Source organism: Ambystoma mexicanum, chromosome 4q (assembly GCF_040938575.1).
Source record: "Ambystoma mexicanum isolate Mex_15411 chromosome 4q, UKY_AmexF1_1, whole genome shotgun sequence".
Lineage (NCBI taxonomy): Eukaryota > Metazoa > Chordata > Amphibia > Caudata > Ambystomatidae > Ambystoma > Ambystoma mexicanum.
Genome location: NC_090928.1, coordinates 1,135,192,427 through 1,135,213,681, shown reverse-complemented (window position 1 = coordinate 1,135,213,681; position 21,255 = coordinate 1,135,192,427). Strand labels below are relative to the sequence as shown.

At 45.2% G+C, this 21,255-nt stretch overlaps 1 protein-coding gene across 1 annotated transcript in view; it reads left to right on the top strand.

Annotated features, from left to right (window-relative positions):
- SPDYA (speedy/RINGO cell cycle regulator family member A) overlaps nucleotides 1-21,255 on the top strand; it is a 1,164,271-nt gene that overhangs the window by 242,189 nt on the left and 900,827 nt on the right. The window contains exons 2-3 of the mRNA XM_069608721.1: nucleotides 4,438-4,514; nucleotides 4,993-5,247. Of these exons, the coding sequence (XP_069464822.1) occupies nucleotides 4,511-4,514; nucleotides 4,993-5,247 (259 nt within the window). The 5' untranslated portion in view covers nucleotides 4,438-4,510. The remainder of the gene's footprint in view (nucleotides 1-4,437; nucleotides 4,515-4,992; nucleotides 5,248-21,255) is intronic.

The window sequence follows — 21,255 nt, the reverse complement described above, 5'->3', positions numbered from 1 at the left end:
TTGGCCGAGGTCCGTAGAGTATGGGAGAAACCACACTCTGGACTGTTTTCTCAATAAGAAAATTGACGCGCGCTACAGGCTTCATTCTTCGGAAGAGGTGGCCTTGGCGTCATGTCTACCCCCCTCCTCCAAGGTCGTGGCTGCGGCCACTTTGCAGTCCAGTCCTGCGGCATCCTCCTCTACGACGGCTACACAGGTACTGGGCAAAGAGGAAAAGCTTCTTGACTTCCTTGGGAGGAATATTTTTGCTAACTCGGCCCTGCAATTGCGTCAGGTCAATGCAGAACTGGTGTTAGTGGGGGCGAATATGAAAATGTGGAAAGGTCTGTCGGAGTTTGAGGAATTCATCCCCGCTGAAAAGCTTGAGGACTTCAAGGCGGGTTTGTCGGATGCCAGGGTCCTGGCTCAGGATTTGCTGGAAGCGGCGGCTCATCATGTCGACACTTCAGCCCGAGGCCTTATGCTTGGAGTGGATACTTCTCGTCAGGCTTGGCTGCATGCCACCAAGTTCTCTAAGGAGGTGCAGGATAAAGTTTTGGATCTGTCGTTTGACGGCAAGGAGCTTTTTCATTCCACAACAGATGTGGAACTGACCAAAACGAAGGATAGCACCCAGACTGCCAATTCCTTGTCTGTCCTGCTGAAACCACCTTTTAGGACACAGAGACCGTTGTCACAGCCCCGGCCCTCCTCTGGCTTTAGGGGTTTTCTGGACTGAGTCGATACCCCTTTGGGAAATTCCCGCCGAGGCAGCAATGGAGTCGATATTTCTCCCGTTCCTCAGCCTCCTCCTCAGGTTCAGGTGGTGCCGCCACCGAAAAAACAGCCAAATGAGGGTTCTCTGCGCTCGCACAAGACCCCGGTGGGAGGATGCATTGCGTCTCATTGGGAGGCGTGGCAGACTATTACCGAGGACCGGTGGGTCTTGTCAGTCGCTCGGGCGGGCTTCCGCTTACCCCGTACCCCTGCCCCACCCATCAATCCTCCTTTCCAGCAGTCAGGGTCACCCTCCCTCAGGGCCGAGATCCACAAGTTTCTGGATCTCAGAGCGGTGGAACCCGTTCCCCTAGGGGAACGAGGGGAGGGCTTCTACTCCCGACTCTTGCGTTGTCCAAATCCAACCAGGCTGGCCTGCGCACCATTCTAGAACTTTCCCAGTTCAATCTTTTCCTACCCCAAGAGAAATTCAAGATGATCACGCCTTGTCAGATAAAGTCCTCTTTACAGATGGGCGATTGGCTCAGTGTGGTGGACATTCAGGATGCGTATATGCATATTCTGATCTGGAATCCACACCGGAGATACCTGCGTATCTCTGTGGTAGAGGAGCATTTCCAGTTCCGAGTGCTTCCCTTTGGCCTCAGCTCGGCACCGCGTGTCTTTACGAAGATGATGTCAGTGATTGCAGCTTATCTTCATCTGCAGGGTAGCCATGTGTATCCTTATTTGGACAATTGGCTGTTGCGCAGCCCTTGCCCGCTGAAAGCCGCGAGAAATCTTCAGTCTGTCCTCCAGCTCCTGTTCCACCTTGGGCTGTCGGTGAACTGGCGGAAATCTTCCATGACGGTCTCTCAGGACTTGAATCTCCTGGGTTTTCGCTGGAACACATTACACTGCAGAGTTTACCTGACCGGGGACAGAATGGCAGATCTGTTGGCCACGTGTCAGATGTTTGCGCAGTCGGAGAGCATGTCGGCCTGGTGGTTCCAGAGGCTTCTGGGCCTCATGGCCTCGTGCGTATTGGCTCTTCCTAGTGCTCGACTCAAGATGAGGCAGACTCAAATGGCTCTTCGGAGCTCTTGGCGTCAGGCGGTGGATCCGGACTCCAAGATGATTTTGATTCTGGCTTCCATGAGGGCGGACCTAGTGTGGTGGTCGTCTCTCAGCAACCTGTCAGTGGGTGCAGAGTTTCAAGACCCCGCCCCGATGGTGACGGTCACGACTGACTCTTCCCTCCTAGGGTGGTGTGCGACGTTGGATCTTCTTCAGGTCTCGGACCTTTGGTCGCCCCAGGACAAGCTCCATCACATAAATCATATGGATCTTCTGGCGATTTTCCTCGCTCTCAAGGCGTTCAGGCCAGTCATTGCCAACAAAGTGGTCCGTATCCGCACAGACAATGTTGTGTCAATGTATTGCATCAACAAGCATGGGGACACCAAGTCTCCTCCTCTTGTGGATCTGACCATCCAGATTTGGGAGTGGGCGGTTCGGCATGGTGTCTGGCTGGTAGCAGTACACATCCCAGGCCAGTTGAACATCACGGCGGATGCTCTCAGTCGGCAGACAATGGTCAGCTACGAGTGGGAATTGAAAGCGGAGATCCTCTCACGGATATTCCTGTGTTGGTGCACTCCGGAAGTGGACCTCTTCGCAACATCGGCAAACAAGAAACTTCCTCTGTATGCCTCCAGAAATGGTCTGGGAGCCTCCTCTCTGGGGGATGCGCTCGAGATTCCTTGGCACAACATGAGGGCCTATGCTTTCCCGCCTCTGCCTCTGATTCATCAGACGATTTGCAAGCTGAGGAACACAGTGAACTGTTCTCTTCTGCTCATAGCCCCGTGGTGGCCGGCCAGGTTCTGGTTCTCAGAACTTCAGCATCTGTCGGTGTGTGCACCGATCAGGCTACCAGTGAGTCCCGATCTGCTTCACCAGAAGGATCAACAGCTGTGGCACCCCTCCCCACAATCATTCAGCTTGGCGGCATGGTGCCTGAGTTCAGGTCTTTAGAGCATCTCAACCTGTCTGCTGATACCATGTGAATAATTCAGGCAGCCAGGAAGCCCTCGACGAGGTCTCAGTATAAGAGCAAGTGGCTTTGGTTCTGTCACGGGTGCTTAGACAAACAGCTGGACTCCAGGGTGGCTACGATTGACACAGTACTGTCCTTCGTGTCTCACCTAGCAGAATCGGCATTCATGTTGCGTCATGCTGAACTTATCTTTCGGCGGTAGGTTCCTACCTGTCCACGGACCAGTGCTCTTATTCACTGTCAAATCCGGTGATTAGGAGGCACTTTGCGTCTTTATCCCCCGGTTCACAAGCCGCACCCGACGTGGGATCTGAATGTGGTCCTTACAGGGTTGTGCCATAAACTGTTCAAACCTATGGCCACGGTGGACCTTAAGCACCTTTCGTGGAAGGTGTCTTTTTTTGGTTGGAGTTACTTCAGCAAGGCGTGGGAGTGAGCACCAAGCTCTGTCGGTGGAGCATCCCTTCTTGGTTTTCCACAAGGATAAGGTGGTCCTACGGACGAATCCCTCTTTCCTGCTAAAGGTGGTCTCGGATTTCCATCTGAATCAGTCAATCTCCCTGCCGGTCTTCTTTCCAAACCCAGCTTCAGAAGCGAAAAGGGTTCTACATTGCTTGGATGTTAGAAGGGCTCTTAAGTTTTCTCTGGACAGACATCTGAATTTAGGAGCTCTTCTCAACTATTGGTGACCTTTGGTAACCCACAAGGCAGGCAGGCCTCTAAGGCGACTATCTCCAGATGGATTGCGGCCTGTATCACGGAGTCTTACACTGTCCAAGGTCTGCAACCTCCTAAAGAAATTCATGTGCACCTGATGCGGGGCAAGGCAGCTGCAGTTGCCTTTCAGAAATGTGTCCCCTGGGAGACCATCGCAAAGGCGGCTACATGGGCCTCCCCATCGGCTTTTTGTAAACATTATTGTCTAGACCTGAGCTCCAGATCCGATGCTCAGTTTGGCCAGGCTGTGCTGAAGAACCTTTTTCAATAAGGGATTTTCCATCCACCCGTAGTTCCTGTGAGGAGTGCGTGGGAATCTCCCATAAGTATGGAGGAAAGGGAACGGGACGTAGGAGTATAACCAGGTTACTCACCGTAGTGACCACCTTGCTCCTAGTCCATAGTCCCCTTTCCTCCATACGCCCATCCGCCGTCCCCTCTAATAAGGTTCCCCTATTATTGCTTAAAGGTCTCTGACCTGGCGATAGAAAAGGACTGATGGGCAGTGCGTGGGGCGGAGCTAAGATGGGCTGGGTTACGGTCGCGTGCAGTACCCCGCGTAAAAGAGAGGAAGGACTAAAATGTTGATACTTTTACAAAGTTCTCCCGTCCCGTCCCACAGGACGGAGGAATGTCCCATAAGTATGGAGGAAAAGGGACTATGGACTAGGAGTAAGGTGGTCACTACCGTGAGTAACCTGGTTAATCTAAAGGGCAACAGGTGTGCAATAGTGGCAGCACCTTTTTATGTTAGCCCTGTCAGTAAAAGCAAATGCACGATATGGACAACTTATTCCCTAAGCCTGTAAACCATAATCTGTGCTTAAAGCTTTTTAGTTCTACCTCTTATAGGTGTCTCTTTAAAATTATTAAATGGGTTAAACCTTTCAAACGTTGTCTTGGTTGTGACAAGAAACTTGTGGTAACAGACTTTCGTAATGTCTGCATTCTTACTCTCCCCTCAGATAATGACACTACTCATTGAAGCATTTGTATAGTTTGGAAGACCAGAGAACGACAAACTCACCATCTGACTTTATGGGTAAGACATTTGAGAGATATTCCTCCCTCTTCCTTCATCAGACAATAAAAAGGAGGAAGGATGACCTCTTCTGCGTGTCACCTTATTTATATCTGTCAGATGACTCTTTCATCTACTCATACAGCGTAATAGGCATAGCCCACTCCCCAAGACTTCACAAAACCTTACCCAACAAATATAGATAGTGTAATCGAAATAGCTGAATTTGGGTATGCTGAGAAAAATATCTGTTTAATACAGTTAGTCAATGGCCATTGGTATGCATCTCGGTAAGAATCTAGAATGCTGCACAGGTGTGATCATGAATGTTTTCATGTTGGAAGTAGCATAGAACACATTGCAACTCTCCCCCCTCTCATGCCTTTTGGTCCATTATAATCCCCCAGAGATGTAATTTTGTATAATTAAAGTCAATGTTGTAATCACATAGTCCTTTATTGATGATATGTTTTGCTAATTGTTTTCCCTACTTTATCAGGGTCATTTATACCACAAAACATGAGAAACAATCAGATCTGCTGCCAGACTCCTCCGACTGTAACTGTTCATGTAAAATCAGGGGCATCTCGATCGCAGCACCAGAAGAAAGCGGTTAATTTGAAACGTCCTATTTTTAAAGATGGAAAAGATGCGTCTGGCCGAAATGGCTTTAGTAATAACAAGTCCAAACGTGCCAAAGGTCCATGCCTTATTATTCAACGCCAAGAAATGACTGCATTCTTTAAGCTGTTTGGTAGGTTTATAATTGTTTTGTAACTCCTCAAACTACTCATGCATAGCTAGCTCTATGTGCACCTTAATATTGGTTTACAGTGGAATCTTTACTTTTTTCCTAATGCATGCAAATGAAGAATGTAGTATACTAATGATATTTCCCCTTTAAAGCAGATTTTGCTATAAAAATAATTGTTATTCTACACATTTATTGTTCACACTGTAGGATGATTTAATCGAGCAACATATAGCTCGAGGAGGTTATCCACCCACCCCTGCTTGCAAAATGTTCACTTTGTTTTTTTATTTTCTATTTATTATTATGGACCTGGGACAAACCAGTCTAAGAGTATTGATTCCCTACAAAACTGTTTCTATTGCATTAATATGTTGGAATTGCCTTTTTGTCATTTTTCAATGGGCAATTTAAAGCAGGAAAAACAGGTGGCAGTTAAAAAACCTTTCCCTTTCCTTGAGTGGTTCACAGCCAATAACAGGATTGTACTCGGTGATATAACCAGGGGATGACTCCAATTACATTATTTTCGTTGGCATGTGCAAAGTGAGGTTATTTGGCTCCCAGTCCAACTTTGTCATTCATTGCACAGAAAAGGAGTCAGGGATCTCCCAATATACACACCATGTGGGTTCATTTGATAAAATCCCAAGTTTCCAGACACACTTACACTTCTTAAATATTTACTAATTTTCCACAACGTACAGTCAACTAATATACCCCACCCCAGTACTTTCATAAATAAGAGCGGCTTGGAATTAATCTATTCCCCTTTAGAGTATAGTCCCCATAGAATTATATTTCCCCTCACACAATTATTTCTTTTGGCTGTCTGACATATAACCCTCTCAAGGTCTGGTTCAATGCCCCCCCTCTAGGAACAGGTGCTCATCAGTAAGCAAGATGGACCAGCTTCCATCCATATCCTGGTTTCTCTCCTGTATTGGGCTTGCCTGATTCTTTTTTCACTGAGGGAGGCCTGGGTTTGAACTCTATATAAGCCTGTCTCACAGTGGTTTTCCAGTAACCCAAAATGAGTTCAAAGGAAGGCAAGCTATTCTATTCTCCTTTCTGTTGTTGTCAGGTCCCAGCGTGGACTCCTGCAGGAGCAGAGGATAGTCCTTAGTCCAATCTTCCCAGAAGTCTATTACTTACAACTACTGAGCTGACTGACCACAAGGGGAAGTGGATAAAATAACAAAGATCAGGTCTCCTCCAAACGACTCCAAACTCCAAAACTTCAGATATCAGGAAACCTGCAATAAATACAGCTATAATTAGACATGGGCTATCACTCTGGCTGTTCCCTTTATTTATACTCTTTTTCCCTCCTCATGATTACCTGACTACCTCCGCCCATAGCTTGGAGATAATTTCAGTTGAAAGACTTGTAATTCTTCTTCAAATTCAACCAGCTGATAAATGCTTCCTCTTTACTTCAATACTATACTTGCATGGCTTGCGCTGAAAACTGGTAAAATGTCTTCCTTGAGTCTTTACTTACATCTATGTAGATTGGTATTTCATTTTAAAAGTTTCTTAAAACTGCTCTCTTTTGCTATCTGCTAACTTCTTTATGTATATTCAAATACGTGTTCTACAATATTGTCTTTTTCTTTTATAGTTCGATTCTATAACGTTTGTGGCTTATTTTCAAATATGTGTTCTTGAGCACTGTCTTTTCCATTTATAGTTCTATTCTGTAATGTTTGGGGCTTGCATTCCACTATATTGTCTCTCTACTATTGTTAACACAATTCCGTAACTTACTCCGTTCATAGAGACAGACGCGTTGCTTAACACACGCCGCGCACTTGTCTTCAGTGTTAGTTCAACTTTCACGCTGCGCAGCAATACAGACGCCTGCCGTCCGATGCCACTTTCTCCACATCAATCCATGCTCTGCAGCTGATTGGGGATGCGAGCTGTCTAACCATGACTTGCTTACAAAATACACAACACAAGGACATACTGCAAGGTCCTTTCCTCTAGCATGAACAATGAAGGCTCTACGCACTCGTACTGTAATCAAAGAACATGTACACTATTCTTTGATATGCTGGCCTTCAAATTTAAAATATTGCTCGCGAGCCAAAGCAAATTTGTATTAGCACTGATATTTAACTCAAACTACAATAGTTTTCGAAAACATTTTACTTAAACTTGTAAACTTTAATCTCCGGTCAGGAATTACAATAAATAAACTGACATTTCATTCATGGTCGCAACATCTGCTTACTGTCATTTTCTCAGGAGCTTCTTGCTGCTGTGACATTCTGTAAACTAGTCTTGAATGAAAGGCAGTTTACCACGTCTGCAGAGATTCCAAACTACCTCACCAGAACACAGGACCAATCATTGTTGTTCAGCTGACCCACCATCTTGCGTCGGGACACCGCCAGCTGCCTGAAATGAAAGTTAAGGAAAAAAGATACTAAATAGCTCACAATTCCCCACTACCTTAATAACTAGAACCTAGAACCCTCTCCCAGACTACCTGCTCCATGGTCTTAGCCTTCCTTTGGTGAACTTGCTCAGTGGGAACCCGACATTCACTGAGGGAGGCCTGGGTTTTATCTCTATATAAGCCTGACTCACAGTGGCTCTCCAGTAACCCAAAATTAGTTCAAAGGAAGGCAAGCTATTATATTCTTCTTTCTGTTGTTGTCAATTCGTCTTTCCCTACCCTTCTTCCAGTCAGTTTCTCTTAAATCTAAGTGTTTGGACTTTTATTAGAAACCACTCCTTTTAGAGGTGTGTCATTTCTCTATTTTAATTGGTCAGTCTATGTGATTAGACATTGTTCCAAAAGTGACATCACACTAAACCTTTCCCTCTGAAGTCACTGGGAATATTAATGAAGAGGGCAGTCCAATGGAATTAAAATCCTAACACAGTTTCCCGCGAATTCGATGTGTTGGCATCTTGAATATTTTAAATTAAACATATGTGATTTTCTAAAACATAATGTTCCACACATGTGATTAAATTACTAATTAGTTTAAAGATTGTTCTCATTCAAGGGAATCAGATTATGCTAATCTCATCTCGGCACGACATGTGATATGCATGTGACAGATTTTTTATTCTCTGATACTGTCACTCAATTATTCTATTACCATCTTGAAATATCGTCCTAGCCGGTACAGAAACTAGCATATGTGAATCACTGATGTGCCACATTTCTGTGCAAAAATATATGCGCCCATATCATTTGCATAATTAAAGGAACTTAATTTCACTCTAAACTATTTTTTTAAAGTATGTTACTACGATACTCCTATCAAAAGATATTCAGGAAAAAATATCACACAGGTAGATGCATTTTCTTATTTTATTTTTTATTTTTTTATTGTATTTATCAAAAATATTGGATTTTAGCAAAACGAAACATAGCTAGCTTTCACTTATTTCATAAACGTAACCAAAGGCATAGACCAAGAGTTTTCTCCAACCCTCCGTTGATCTTCATCTGATTTTTCCTTTTTCATTCTCCTCGATCAACTTGACGGCATGTTGCAAGATTTTTACTGTCGCAATTGACCATGCCACTTTTTTCCACTTATTAGGCCAGGCCACCACTTGTCTTCCTCATGCAGTAACGAGTGTTCCAGGACAGTTGCCTGATAGGATTGTCTGATGCCTTGTAATGTTGGGCAAGAAGTGAGTAGATGCCGTACTGATTCCACAGCCTCTTCGCCTTTACATAATCTGCATATGTTTGTTGGTCTTAAACCTCTAATGTATAGGATTTCATTTGTTAATAGGAGGTTTAACCTCGCTTTTATGAAAAGATGTCTCAACGGCTTTGTAAATTTCTCCTGGATCATTGTATTTCTTTTGTATGGGTGGGAGATGAAGCAAAAGTTTATTCTTTGCTACTTGATCCTGAGTGATGAGCCAGTCTAATTCTTTCAGTTTTTTCTTTACTTCGAGCGGGTTCAACAACAAATCTTCTTCAGAACAGGCAATAGATTTTAGTTTCTCCCTCTTTTCAGTTGCCCATGATGTTAACATTTTTGAGCTGCCTGATTTTATTTCCTTGGCCATCAGGTTGTATAATGTTGGAGATTCTTTCAAGAGGATTTTCCTGTACAGAAACAAACTGTTATTGTCTACCACTGTTTTTAGTGAAATCAGTCCCAGTTCTTTTCTGATAGCTGCTACTGATGTTGATTTGGGGATCGATAGCACTGATCGCCAGAAGAAGCCTTCAATCTTTGGCCAGATTTTGTCTGGAAATGTGGGCATTGCTTCCACGCTTGATGTCAAGCAAGGTATAACTTTGTTTTTGTAGATATTTAAGGCTGGTAATAACGAAAAGCGACCAAATTTGTTATCTAGTATGTCATGGAACGTGCTTTTGACCAGATGAAATTTTGCATACTAGATTCTTGCCTGGTGTTATCAAGCATAACCCCCAAGTACTTAAACTCTTGGACTGATTCAATCGGCGTATTTTCCAAGTACCATGTCTTGTTCTTGATTGCTTTGGTTTTATTCCCCATGATCATTATCTTGGTTTTGTTTGTATTGATCTGGAGCTTGTTATTATTAATATACTCCGCTAAGTTGGTTAGTTGGCGTATAAGGCCGATCAGAGTTTGGTCCATCACAGTGATATCGTCCGCGTAAAGAATTCTGGGCACTTGGATTCTGCCCACCTTTGGTGGAAAAGCCTTCACAGTTTCCGATGATTTCTTGTAATCACCAACAAAGGCAATAAATAGAGCTGGAGCCAAAGGGCATCCTTGCTTTACCCCCATTTTTATTGGGATACTTTCAGATAGAGTGCCTTTTCCGTTTAGCTTTACTCGCAAAGATGTTCCTGAGTATAAAGCCTTTATTGGACCCATAATACTCATTGGGCAATTTGCCTCTCGAAGCTTTTTCCAGAGTAATTCTCTTTCGACTTTATCAAAAGCCTGAGTCAGGTCTATGAAGGCTAGATAGATGTTTAAAGATCCTTCAAAAGACTTGCTCTTCATAACACTGAGAATCAAGATGTTTATCGAGGTCCCAGCGTTTTTCTGAAAACCAACTTGAAAGGGGTCGTGCAGAGAAACTGATCTTGCCCATTTTTGGAATTCATGGAGCAATAACATGCCATAGACTTTTCCTATGCAGTCTAAAAGCGCAATTGGTCTATAGTTGGTTGGGTCTGTTCTATCGCCCTTTTTAAATATGGGCACCACTACAGGTGTTTTCCAGGAGTTTGGTACTGATTTTGTGTTACAGCAGTTTACAAATACGTTACTGATGAAAGGTGCCCATTCATTCGGAAATAATTTAAGGTCCGCGTTTGTCACTCCATCGGGACCGGGAGCGCGTGATGGTTTTAATTTCTGATTAGTTGCCTTTATATCCTCTTCATCCCCAAGATTGCACCATGCTGTCTTCGGTTCTGTATTGACTTTTTGAGTTAGTTCTTCTTGACCATAGAAAAGTTCTGCAAAGTGCACTTTCCAAACTTCTTCATGTACACAGTTTGCCTGTGACGGCATTGAATGGGCCCCAGAGTTTTTAATCAAGGCCCAAAATTCTTCTGTATTTTTGCTCCCCAACTTACGCAACATGTCTTCTGAGTCTGTTTGGTACATAGACAGCCAGTGATTTCTCAGGCACGCTTTGTATAGTTTAGCCTCCGTGATCGCTTCCCTTTTGGCCAATGGATTATTTGTTTGTTTTGCTCTTTTTTTTAGGCGTCTCACCAAGGCTCTTTTTGCAGTTAAGACCTTCTTATACTGATGGATGTTGGATTCCTTTTTATTTACTTTATTCCGGCTCTTGATTTTGTACGGGCTCAACAAAGGCTGGTAATCCGGTATTTGAATCATATTGAAACCTTTTTTCTGGATTTTATGTTTAAGGATCTTATTCTTTCTGCTGATAGTTTCAGACGGTTTCCTTGCGCGTTGGGCTCTGTTTTGATGTCATATTGCAGGTGTGAACTATTTTGAGTTTCCCATGTGGCTTTCAGCAGATTGTGATTGCTTGCGTTTGTCTTGACAATGTCAAAAGACTTTGCCAATTTTACCAGGTGCTCAGATGCAAAGATGTAATCTATTGTAGCGCCCCAATTTTCTCTTTCCCAAGAAGGTAATCGATTTGCATCCGGAAAGGCGTTGTCCAAGTTGTGACAGCCACGCGAGGCCATCAGCTCCAGCCATAAAGCCCCTCTTTTTCCTGCGGGTGGCCCTGGATAGTGATCGAACTTCTCCGGAGAGGGGCATCTGGCATTTAAATCTCCACATATTATCAAGTGGTCCACTTTTAGGACCATAAGAAAGTGATCCAATACCTTTTCAATTTTCTTCACAAAATCACTATCTTGTATGTTGCGCGGGTTCCAATATACAGAGATTATGGCCACGGGTAAATGTTTGGCAGTTTTGGTCCCAGATTTTCCAGTTTGTTAATACTGCCAGATGGCTTGTAGATATCGACACCGTCTTCTGGATGCAAACCCTGCATCCTGATCGAACCGCTAGCAGGATCCCCGCCGATGGACGACCCAGGACTCCCTTTATAGCCGGGGAAAATTCAATGGCAAACCGTCGAGGTGCGGTTTCTCCACTAACCATGTTTCCTGCAGTGACAAAATATCAAAGTTTCCCAAAATTACATTGCCCTTTTTCAGCAGATGCTGGTGGCCCCTCGTATTCCAAGAACCCAATAGCAGGGAGGTAAGGGGCTGAGTATGTACCTTCAAACTCCCCTTTTCTTGATCCTCCGTGCCGAGGGTTACGGGTTGCTACTTCTTAGCGTAGGCCGATGTTTTGGGCAGCCAAGCCCATAGCTGCTTCATTTTTAACAAAATATTGAATTCCTTGTCACATCCTATCAATCTTTTGAGGCTTCAGAGCAGGGACATTTATGACATTTATGAGAGGCATGGTTGTCATGGCACTATTATCAGAAGGTTCCTTGAAATTAGGCTGCTCAGAACTAAAGTTTGACACAGTTCTCGGCCTCTGAAGGGATTATACCAGCTGGCCGTCATAAATGCCAGAGTTCATGTCTCTGCAAGCTCAAATATAATCATTTAAAGGAAAGCCTGTTTGATGAGAGCTCCTGATAACCTGGGCAGGTCCACTGCGTGTCCAGGTTTCATAATACATTTCTGTATTATTAGGGATTTCTCGACTCAGTGACAAATGTTAATGGTCCTCATTTGTTTTATTACCAAGTCTGCTTTTCAGAACAAAGAGAACATTTGATCCGTGGTGCAAGCAATCTGTCATTAGGTGTATATCCCAGCCTCCAGGCCTTGGTTTTCTTTTCTTTTGGGAAAGAGTCTCCTCATTACTGTTGCTGTGGCCAGAGAAAATGCAATTTTGCTTTTTAGACAATGTTGCTGGTTTCCTGTACAAATGCAACCTATGAAATAACTTTTCTTTCCTTGTATCCACATCATACTTGGTTCTTAAAGTATCTGCAGGTTTTAATGTGTAAGGCTCATTTGCTCTCCTGTAAAGAAGAAAGAAATAATGCAGGCCTCAATTTGATTTTCACTTTTCCATAAAATGTTGTGCGTTTTCATCGCCGATTGACTGTTCTCCATGCAATACAGATTGCTGTATTTTTTCAGAGAACTGAAAATATTCATTTGGGCTTTGTGATTTACTGTGGACATATACACTTTAGTTGTGTACGTTCTGCTGACGCCACAGTACTTCTTTGCATGTGTATCTTAAGTTAATATATTTAGTTTTCAATTTATAATGTTCATTTTCTCCTTTTCTTTTGTTTAGATTTCACTACACAAGATACATTATAAATATGTGTTTCACAATTAAAAATACAATATTATTACATAACTTAAGACCAAGTCTGATCCATCCCATTTAAAATATTTACAACATGGCTCTTCTTATTATTACAAATAGTTACCTTCAGCAGACTAATATTCTGTATTGTTTTATTGTGTAAAATTCCCCCATCCTATATCAAGTCCATTCATACATTATTAGAAGGCCTTAAAATCATGCTCTAGTTTTCCTTTGAATGTCCAATATCATTGCACTCGTATATGGTAACTTCTAATAATTGGCCATTTAATGTTATACCACATCATGGTATATAGTCCTTAGTTGTCTTGACCCTTGCAGGAAATGGCATTTTAAAGCATATTAGTCACACTGGGGTGTTAAGTTGCCATTTTTGTCTTCTACACTCGGCCATCTTCAATCGCTCACATAAGCCTGAACAATGCTTGCACTTTGAATAGTTGTTTTTTAGAAACATCCTCATGAGCACAGGCTGTAAATAAAGACCCAAGGTCACTAAAGAGTTTTGCTAGCCAGCAGAAGATAAAAGCAGGTAGTCTCCCCGAAGCACAGTAGCATAATGCATGACATCTGTTTTTTTAAATGTCATACATCATGGTGACTTGTACATTTCCCTGAAGCAGCACAGTTCAGCTTAAGGCCAGGCATCTGTCTTTTAGATAAAAATGACACAGTCAGGGTGACTTGTATATTTCTCCTTTAAGCTTATGTCCTTTGAATAGGGCATCATGTGATGAGCACTGGTGGAAAGTAAAGTTCCCTATTTTGTCTAAACATGTACCTTCCTTCTGGGGCGTATCTGTGTATACCTTTGAAATTAAACCACAGCACACTTACCCTTGTTATCTGTGTGTGTGGTGGTTGTATATGAAGGGTGCAGTGAGCTAAAACGTGGTTGTAGACCCTACTGAGTTGAAGTAATTCTATACAACATGGTATTTGACCCATGTTCGTTAACAGTAGAGGGCTTCTACACTCCTTTGTAATTTTGTAAAACTTAGCATTTCACTCTGAGTAACCCAGGTAATCCAGACGTGGACTCCTTGCTCACTGTGTCTTAGAGAGGCTCGGATTCACCTCACTGGGAGGCCCAACCAAGCCGAAACACTTGACTGGGGTTGCTGATGGTACTCTTGTTCAGACGAGAGTTGCCTAGAATTTCAGTGCTGGACAGCCTTTGTGGGTGGGACAAAGACTGAAATGCAAATGGATATTTCTCCTCTTTGAAGAGTGCAGTGAGCTAAAACATGGTTGTAGTACCTCCTGAGTGGAAGAAATTCCATAAACCAGGGTATTTGACCTGTGTTCGCTCTCAGTAGAGGAGCTCCCATGCTCCTTTATTATTACAGATGTGTGTGTAGCCGTTTCTCTAAAGAAAGTTCCCTTCAGACGGAAGATTGCAGAGAGAATTGATCCTGACAGTGGTGCTGTGACTCGGATACACAGGCTGTGCCAAGTTGCTGCTGGGGGGAGCAGACAAGACATACCCCGGCTGGGTAAGTCTCATATCTGCTTGTTGTACCGCTGCTGGCGTGTCTGCCTTATTATTATTTTTTAAATCCCTGTTATATCTTTATTTATGCAACACACTCTCCAGTCTGAAGGGAATGACTGAGCTAAACAGGAGAAGTATTTCATCATTGGGAATTACTTGGGTTTAATAGTTATCTGACTGACTTTCTTTGTCTCTGGGCCATTTGTTTTCTCGCCAGTCCCTTCCCTTGTTGTCTCTGGGGTGGTTTTTGTTAGTCTCTTCCCCAGTGCTCTAGATAAGATTTTAAAGTTGGGAGTAAAATGATTTTTATGGGAGTATAAAAGTAAGTCCCATTCCCAATGGAAGTATTTTATCAGCAAGTACAAATATTTTAACTGTAAATCAGAAATGTTTTTGCACTAAATATTTCTTTGCACCTAATTATTCATGCTCATTAAAAGATAAATGTGTATCTCTTCAGAACAAGCAGTAATAATAGTCATTTCTTTCTCTTGCATTATGCGTACTACTGGTTCTAACATATCCAGGGAGCTTTGTGAGTGAAATCAGTGGCACAAGCTCCTCCAATGTGTCTGTTTCCTCTTTTTTGTTGGGAGTATTTGCTTATTTTTAGGGAGTAAAAGTGAGTGATACACACCTTATCTGTAGGGCTGCTCTTTGCTATTAATTATGGGTAACAGACATCCAACCATACCTTCTACCCACTATCAGCATGACTCTACTGCTAGACAGATGGAGACAGCTTATGGGGAGTACGAAGTTCGATTTGTAGCTAAATGGCACACGCATACTGCTGTGTCAGCACAGGGTACTAAATAGTTTCTGCTGATGGGCAGGTTTCAATAGGAACTCTGTTCTTGTTTTACTGGACTCCAAGGGTTAATCCGCATCCAAAACAATGGTTGGGTTTTGCACTTTGGACTAAACAGTCTGCAAATAGGGCACAATAACTATTGCACAAACAGAGAATAAAACCTTAGGTTACAGAAGAAATGACACAATAAGAAACAGAGTGATAATGCAGAACATGCCCTTCATCCTGTCCTAACACCTAATATTACATTGCCCTGTAATGATGACAGTGGCTCTCCCCCACTATACCCCCACCTACAGCTGTAGTGCTGCCACGTCACCCACAAATTCCCTCTGCCCCAACCCACCATTGCCACACTTGCGAGGTTCCATCCCATGACTCCACTACCCATTACTCTCCCTGCACCGCCTTTTCGAATGGATTGTCTTCTCCCACGTATTCCTCATCTATGATATTCGCATCTCGTCAGCTTCGCTGCTTTGGAAAAAATGGGGCTGTGCACAAGGTTGTGGCGTTGATGTCCCTCGACAGTCTCCTTAGCGTGTCGACATCACCAGCAGTATAAGTAGCTTGCGCTGCGCCCATTGGCTTCAGTTCTGTTTTTCCGATAGCTTCGCAATCGAGTTAACGGCACGCTTTTTGTTTTCCTCAGGAAAATGTCCTCATCTTTGACCCCTTCCACTCCTAAGACAAGGTTTAAAAAGTGTTTCGACTGCGGGTCTAAAATGTCGATCACAGAGCCTCACTGTGTCTGCCTTTGGTGTTTAGGTTTGGACCATCGGACCGGTGACTGTGGCTCCTGTCAGTTGATGACGGAGAAAGCTCTTTGTGTACGAAAAGGTAAATTGGCGGTGGGCCGGGAAGCTTCGAAGGCCTCTTCGAAGACCTCTTTGAAGAAGCATAGGAAGTCCAGTGAGTTGAAAGACTCGGATCAGCATAAGCACTCGAAGAGGTCTCGTTCTAGGAGAAGATCGAGATGTTCTTCATCTTCATCTTCTTCTTCCAAGAAGGCGAAGAGGAGACATAGATCTCACTCTTCTTCGTCAGATGCCTTTACCGAGGTTGTACGATATCCAACTAGGTCGGATTCCTCTAGAAAATGGAAAGAATTTAGAGTGCACATGATGAAGGTCTTTGAGAATGTGGCCCGACCCCCTCAAATAAGCCTCGCAAGAGCCAGAAACCGGTTGCTCTTTTGGACGACGCAGGGAGGTCAGAAACTACTTCGGCTAAGACCAGTAGTAAGGCGGAAACACGACATTCTAGACCCAACGTTAAAACGTCAAAGGTTCCTTGAGAGTCGAGTGATTCTCAGACACCGGCTAAGAAGCATAAACCGTCGAAGCATTCGACGAGTTCATCAACGCCGTCAGCGCCGATTGCTTCGACCGCGAAGCCAAAGGAGACATTGGGCCTCATCACGAGTTTGGCGGTAACCCTTAAATCCGGTGGTCGCGCTAATACCGCCGGATTTAAGGGTCTGCCAAATCAGGGCTTTGGCGGATTTCTCCCCAACTCTGAGCTAGGGGGAAATCTGCCGGAAATTCGCGCTATTACCGCCGGCGGGAAATCCACCGGCAGTAAGTGCGCGAAAATTCTCCATTGAGCCCAATTGGGAATGGGGCATTACCGAATGGGCTCAGCGGGGAATGTGAAATTCCATTACCGCCAAACCCGTGAACCGGCGCTAATAGCACCGGGGGGGTTGGCGGTAGGGCTAATAACGCCGGCGGTAATACCACCAGCGTTACCACCCAACTCGTGATGAGGCCCATTGACTCCGTTATCGAAGACGTCATCAGTGCCTTCGAAGATTCCTTCGATTCCCTCGAGGCAAATTCAAGGGCAAGAAAAAAAGGTACACACCTTTACCGAGATCAGACTTTTTAAAGTCTATGTCCTCTATTTTTGAGGAAGAAAGTGCCTCAGAGGAAGACATTTTTCCATTGGAAGTAAAAATTTGGTACTAGAGATGTACCAGAGGAATTGATTGACCCTGAGTCCCCTGGGTCAAGAATGAGAGATCTTTGTGACACCCTTCACTCTGCCAGTGGCCTTGATACGTCACCAGAGTTAGATTTTGCAAAACCTGATCCTGCAGAACATGCAGACTCAGGGTGCAGGACCCTGATGAACAGGGTTGCTGACTATATGGGTAGGAGTAGATCCTCGCCAGCCTTCGAACAGGATGACATGACCGACATCCTGGACCAGGGCCCCCAAAATGAGCCAGTTCTTCCTTTTCATAGGGCTCTTCAAAGAACAGTGGTAGCAAACTGGGAGGCTCCTGTCACGCTCACCTGGGTCTCTGCAGGAGCAATGGATTCCTCTGGTCTCTTCCTCTCGTTACCCCTGGGCTGGGAAGCTGACCTGCCAAAAGAATGGGTGTTTAGAGGCCTTCCTAACCTCCCTTCGCCCTCCCAGTATCCCTAGTGTAGTGTGTTCCCTTGCTTTGGGCGTGGCTCACCTTTTGGTTTAGTGTAGCGCGCTCTCCATCCTGCATCTGCAGGGGCGCGGTAGTCTGGCGTCCGGGGCTAGTTGCTTCACTAGGTTCAGGTAGGTTCTGATGAATACGCAGTCTGTGGTACTTACCCAGTTACAGCACTGGGAATTGTTCATGAGGTTATGCACAGGCTTGATTCCGGGAGCCCACGAAGAAGCTGCAGGTTAGTTCGACAACGAGCGGAAGGTAAGTCCAATGGGGCCAGTTACTTCACTGGCCTTGGACGCGAGTTACAAAAAAAGGTGAGTTGTTGCCTGTGGATATGCTGAACGTAATCTTGTGTTCTTTGTTGTTGCAGGTTTCGGGCATGGAGCTGCGAGCTGGATGCTGGCGCAGAGAGAAGAGTTCCACTAGACTTGCTTACGGAGGTAAGTTCCTTTGGTCGAGCGGGAGACTGAGGGGTTAATTGAATGCGTGTGCTTACTAATTCTGGCTTGTTTTCCTCTTCTTTCATAGATCGGGTCCGAAGTGCTTGTGTGAAGAGCAGGGGAGAAACTTGCCTCGATCGGGTCCGAAGCGCTGGAGAGAAGAGCAAGAAAGAAACTTGCCTCGATCAAGAAGAAGAAGCAGGTGAGAGTTCCACTGGATGTCCGGATCACGATGAAGCGGAAACAGGTAAGGATGTACTGGATGTCTGGGTTGCGAGGAAGCAGAAACAGGTAAGTATCCACTGGAGATCCGGGCTGCGATAAACGTGTACGCAAAGCTACAGAAAGCACACGAAGCATGGGCCAGTTCTTGGGTGTGGCTTATATAGGCAGCCACGCCCAAACACTAGAGTGTGCTACACAGTTCCCTGCATTTCCTGAAAGTCACACAGGCATCCATGTTGGGAGTACAGGAAGTGACTAGAAAATAAGGCTATGCCAGAACAAGCTTATGTGAATGATGTATATGTTAAGACTTCCTCAATGTATGTTTTGCTTGCCAAGCCTTTACCCATCTAGCCCCTAATTGTGTCTTCAGCTTTTCCCCAGGTGTTTGTGCTACTGAGGTGTGGGTCCAAATGCTAGTACCCATGGCAGTCCTCCCCCTCAAGGCCCCACCCAACGGTGTTCTTTCTGGTCTGGGTTTGGTGGGGTTATCCCGATGAAATTTACGTATCAACCGGGGAGCGTGGATGTTCTCGCTTGGTTCCCATGACCTATCCTGCGGCCCATACTCTTTCCAGTCTACTAGATAGTATAGGGTTTTTCTTGTTATCTTATAGTCTAGAATACTCTTGACTTCGTATTATAGCTCGTCACCCTCTACAACTATTGAAGCAAGGGTTATTGATACTCGTGTCTCAGGGTGCTTGGGTTTTAACAGTGAAACGTGGAACACTGGATGTATGTGCATGTGAGATGGTAAGGCTAGTTTCGGTTGGAATTTCCTCGGTCCTTTAAGTACAATATGTTTTGATGCCAGCCACACAGAGTCCCCAGTCTGGTAGCTTGGGGCCTTCTTTCGGTGTCGATCAGCATACTTTTTCTGTGTTTCTTTAGCGGCTCGTAAATGTGTCATTGCCTCCTTGGCTGCCCGGGCGATATGTTCATGCAAGGTCTTGACCGCGGGCATCTCGATTACTTCCGGTGGGTCGTATTTGGAAGTCTGTGGATTTCGCCCATATAGGCTATAGAACGGAGTCAATTGAGTAGAAGCATGTGTCGAGTTGGGGGCGTGGCTAACTAGCCATGTAATAGGACGTGCCTTCTCGTGCAGCTCCTGCCGATCCAACAGTGATCCTTGAAACTATGCTTAAAAACAACTCAGACGCTCCAGGAATGAAGATATGAGCGTCGGAACTAACGCCCTGCAGCAACCTCTGAAGGCGAGTGAATTGAGCCTGACACTAAGGAGAAAATAGAACATTAAGCGGACGGCCGTGGGGATTCATTGTCGCCAAGATGGCAGACAACAAAGGGATTGTGCCCGCAGCCTCGGAGAAGATCGAAGGAAGTTGAGCTGCAGTGCAGAGCGAAAGAAGTGAGCTGCCGCAGGACGGGCAACGCTTTGCTTCCAAAGCTCGCTCCTGATATTTCTTTATGTCAACAATGTGGCAGCGCTGCGGAGCCTGAGCGGGCGAGCCGATCGCCATAAGTGATACAGTTGCCGTGTCACGAAGACAGGCAACTGGTGTTTACGCGGCTCCCTGCCGCTCGCGATTGTTGATGTGGAAGGCACAGACTGCAGGCGACGGCGAGATCCATGGGGAAGACACCAGCCGCGAGCGGCTTATAAATAATTGCAGCGGGGCCCTAGATGTCTGCTGAATACAGTGGGCGACAGCGAAGCACCCGCGAGTGCAGAGCGAATGGACATAGGACGTGAGCTTGGTACAAAAAAGGATGGTGGCGAGCCGCATTGAATGAAAGTGCATGAGTCCAACAACAAACATCCTTGTATTGTAGTGGTGCACAAAAACTCTGATCTGTATGCAGCCCTGTCGCAATGCTAGTTGGGAGCCATGTCCCACGGACTGTAGTGATGCATTAGCGCTTGGAGAACGCCGAAAGCCCTCTTTTTTATGAGAGGGGGCCCAGGAACTGTACTAATATAGTGGGCAGTGAGAGCAGCCGGAACCTGCACAAGGATACTGGGAGTACATCCAAGCGCTGCCAGGTGAAACGGACACTCGGGTATACTGCCATATCAGTAGCAGGAGCAGCCTGTGTGCTGCCTCTTCTTGGATATTTGCCGAATGCTGTGACAGCAAGGGGAAAGGTGGCAGGCATTAAGGTGCACATGTAGCATTGGACACATTATATACTGGAGTTGCGCTGGTGGTGGAGGAGGAGCACCTAGAGACCTAAGGGAACAATGAAAGGGGGGCTGACCACAACAGTCAGAGAAGGTACGTGGGAGGACACGACCCACTCAGAGGATTTGGCGATGTAGCCAAGCCCGCACAATGTCAGTAAAAGGGCCCAAGGTAAAGAGTAAGCAGCCTACAATGGAGGTCTTTGCTAAAACACAACAGACCCCCACTGCTCCGGCACAAAGCAAACCGGCAGCCTCAATGGACGCTACCCCTGAAGGAGAAAACAGCTCGGTCCTGGCAGCCATAACAGAGTTGAGAACCTCATGGGCAACAACAATGGCAGATCTACGAACGGCCTTGGAGAATAAGATTGACGCGGTTGGAATCGAAGTCACTCTGCTGCAATAGGATGTCAGAGCGCTGGTGGACAGGACAAGCAATTTGGAGAGTGCTGTGAAAACCAACACCGTCACCAGCACAAATAATGTGAAGGAGGTCCATATACTAAAGCAACAGGTGGCAAATCTCGAAAATCGAGCAGAAGAGGCGGAAGGAAGGGCTAGACGGAACAACATCCGCATGGTTGGCCTGCCGGAGGAAGAGGAGAGCCAGGACCCCACGGATTATGTGGAGACCATGATCCTGCAAGAGATAGGCACAGACAAG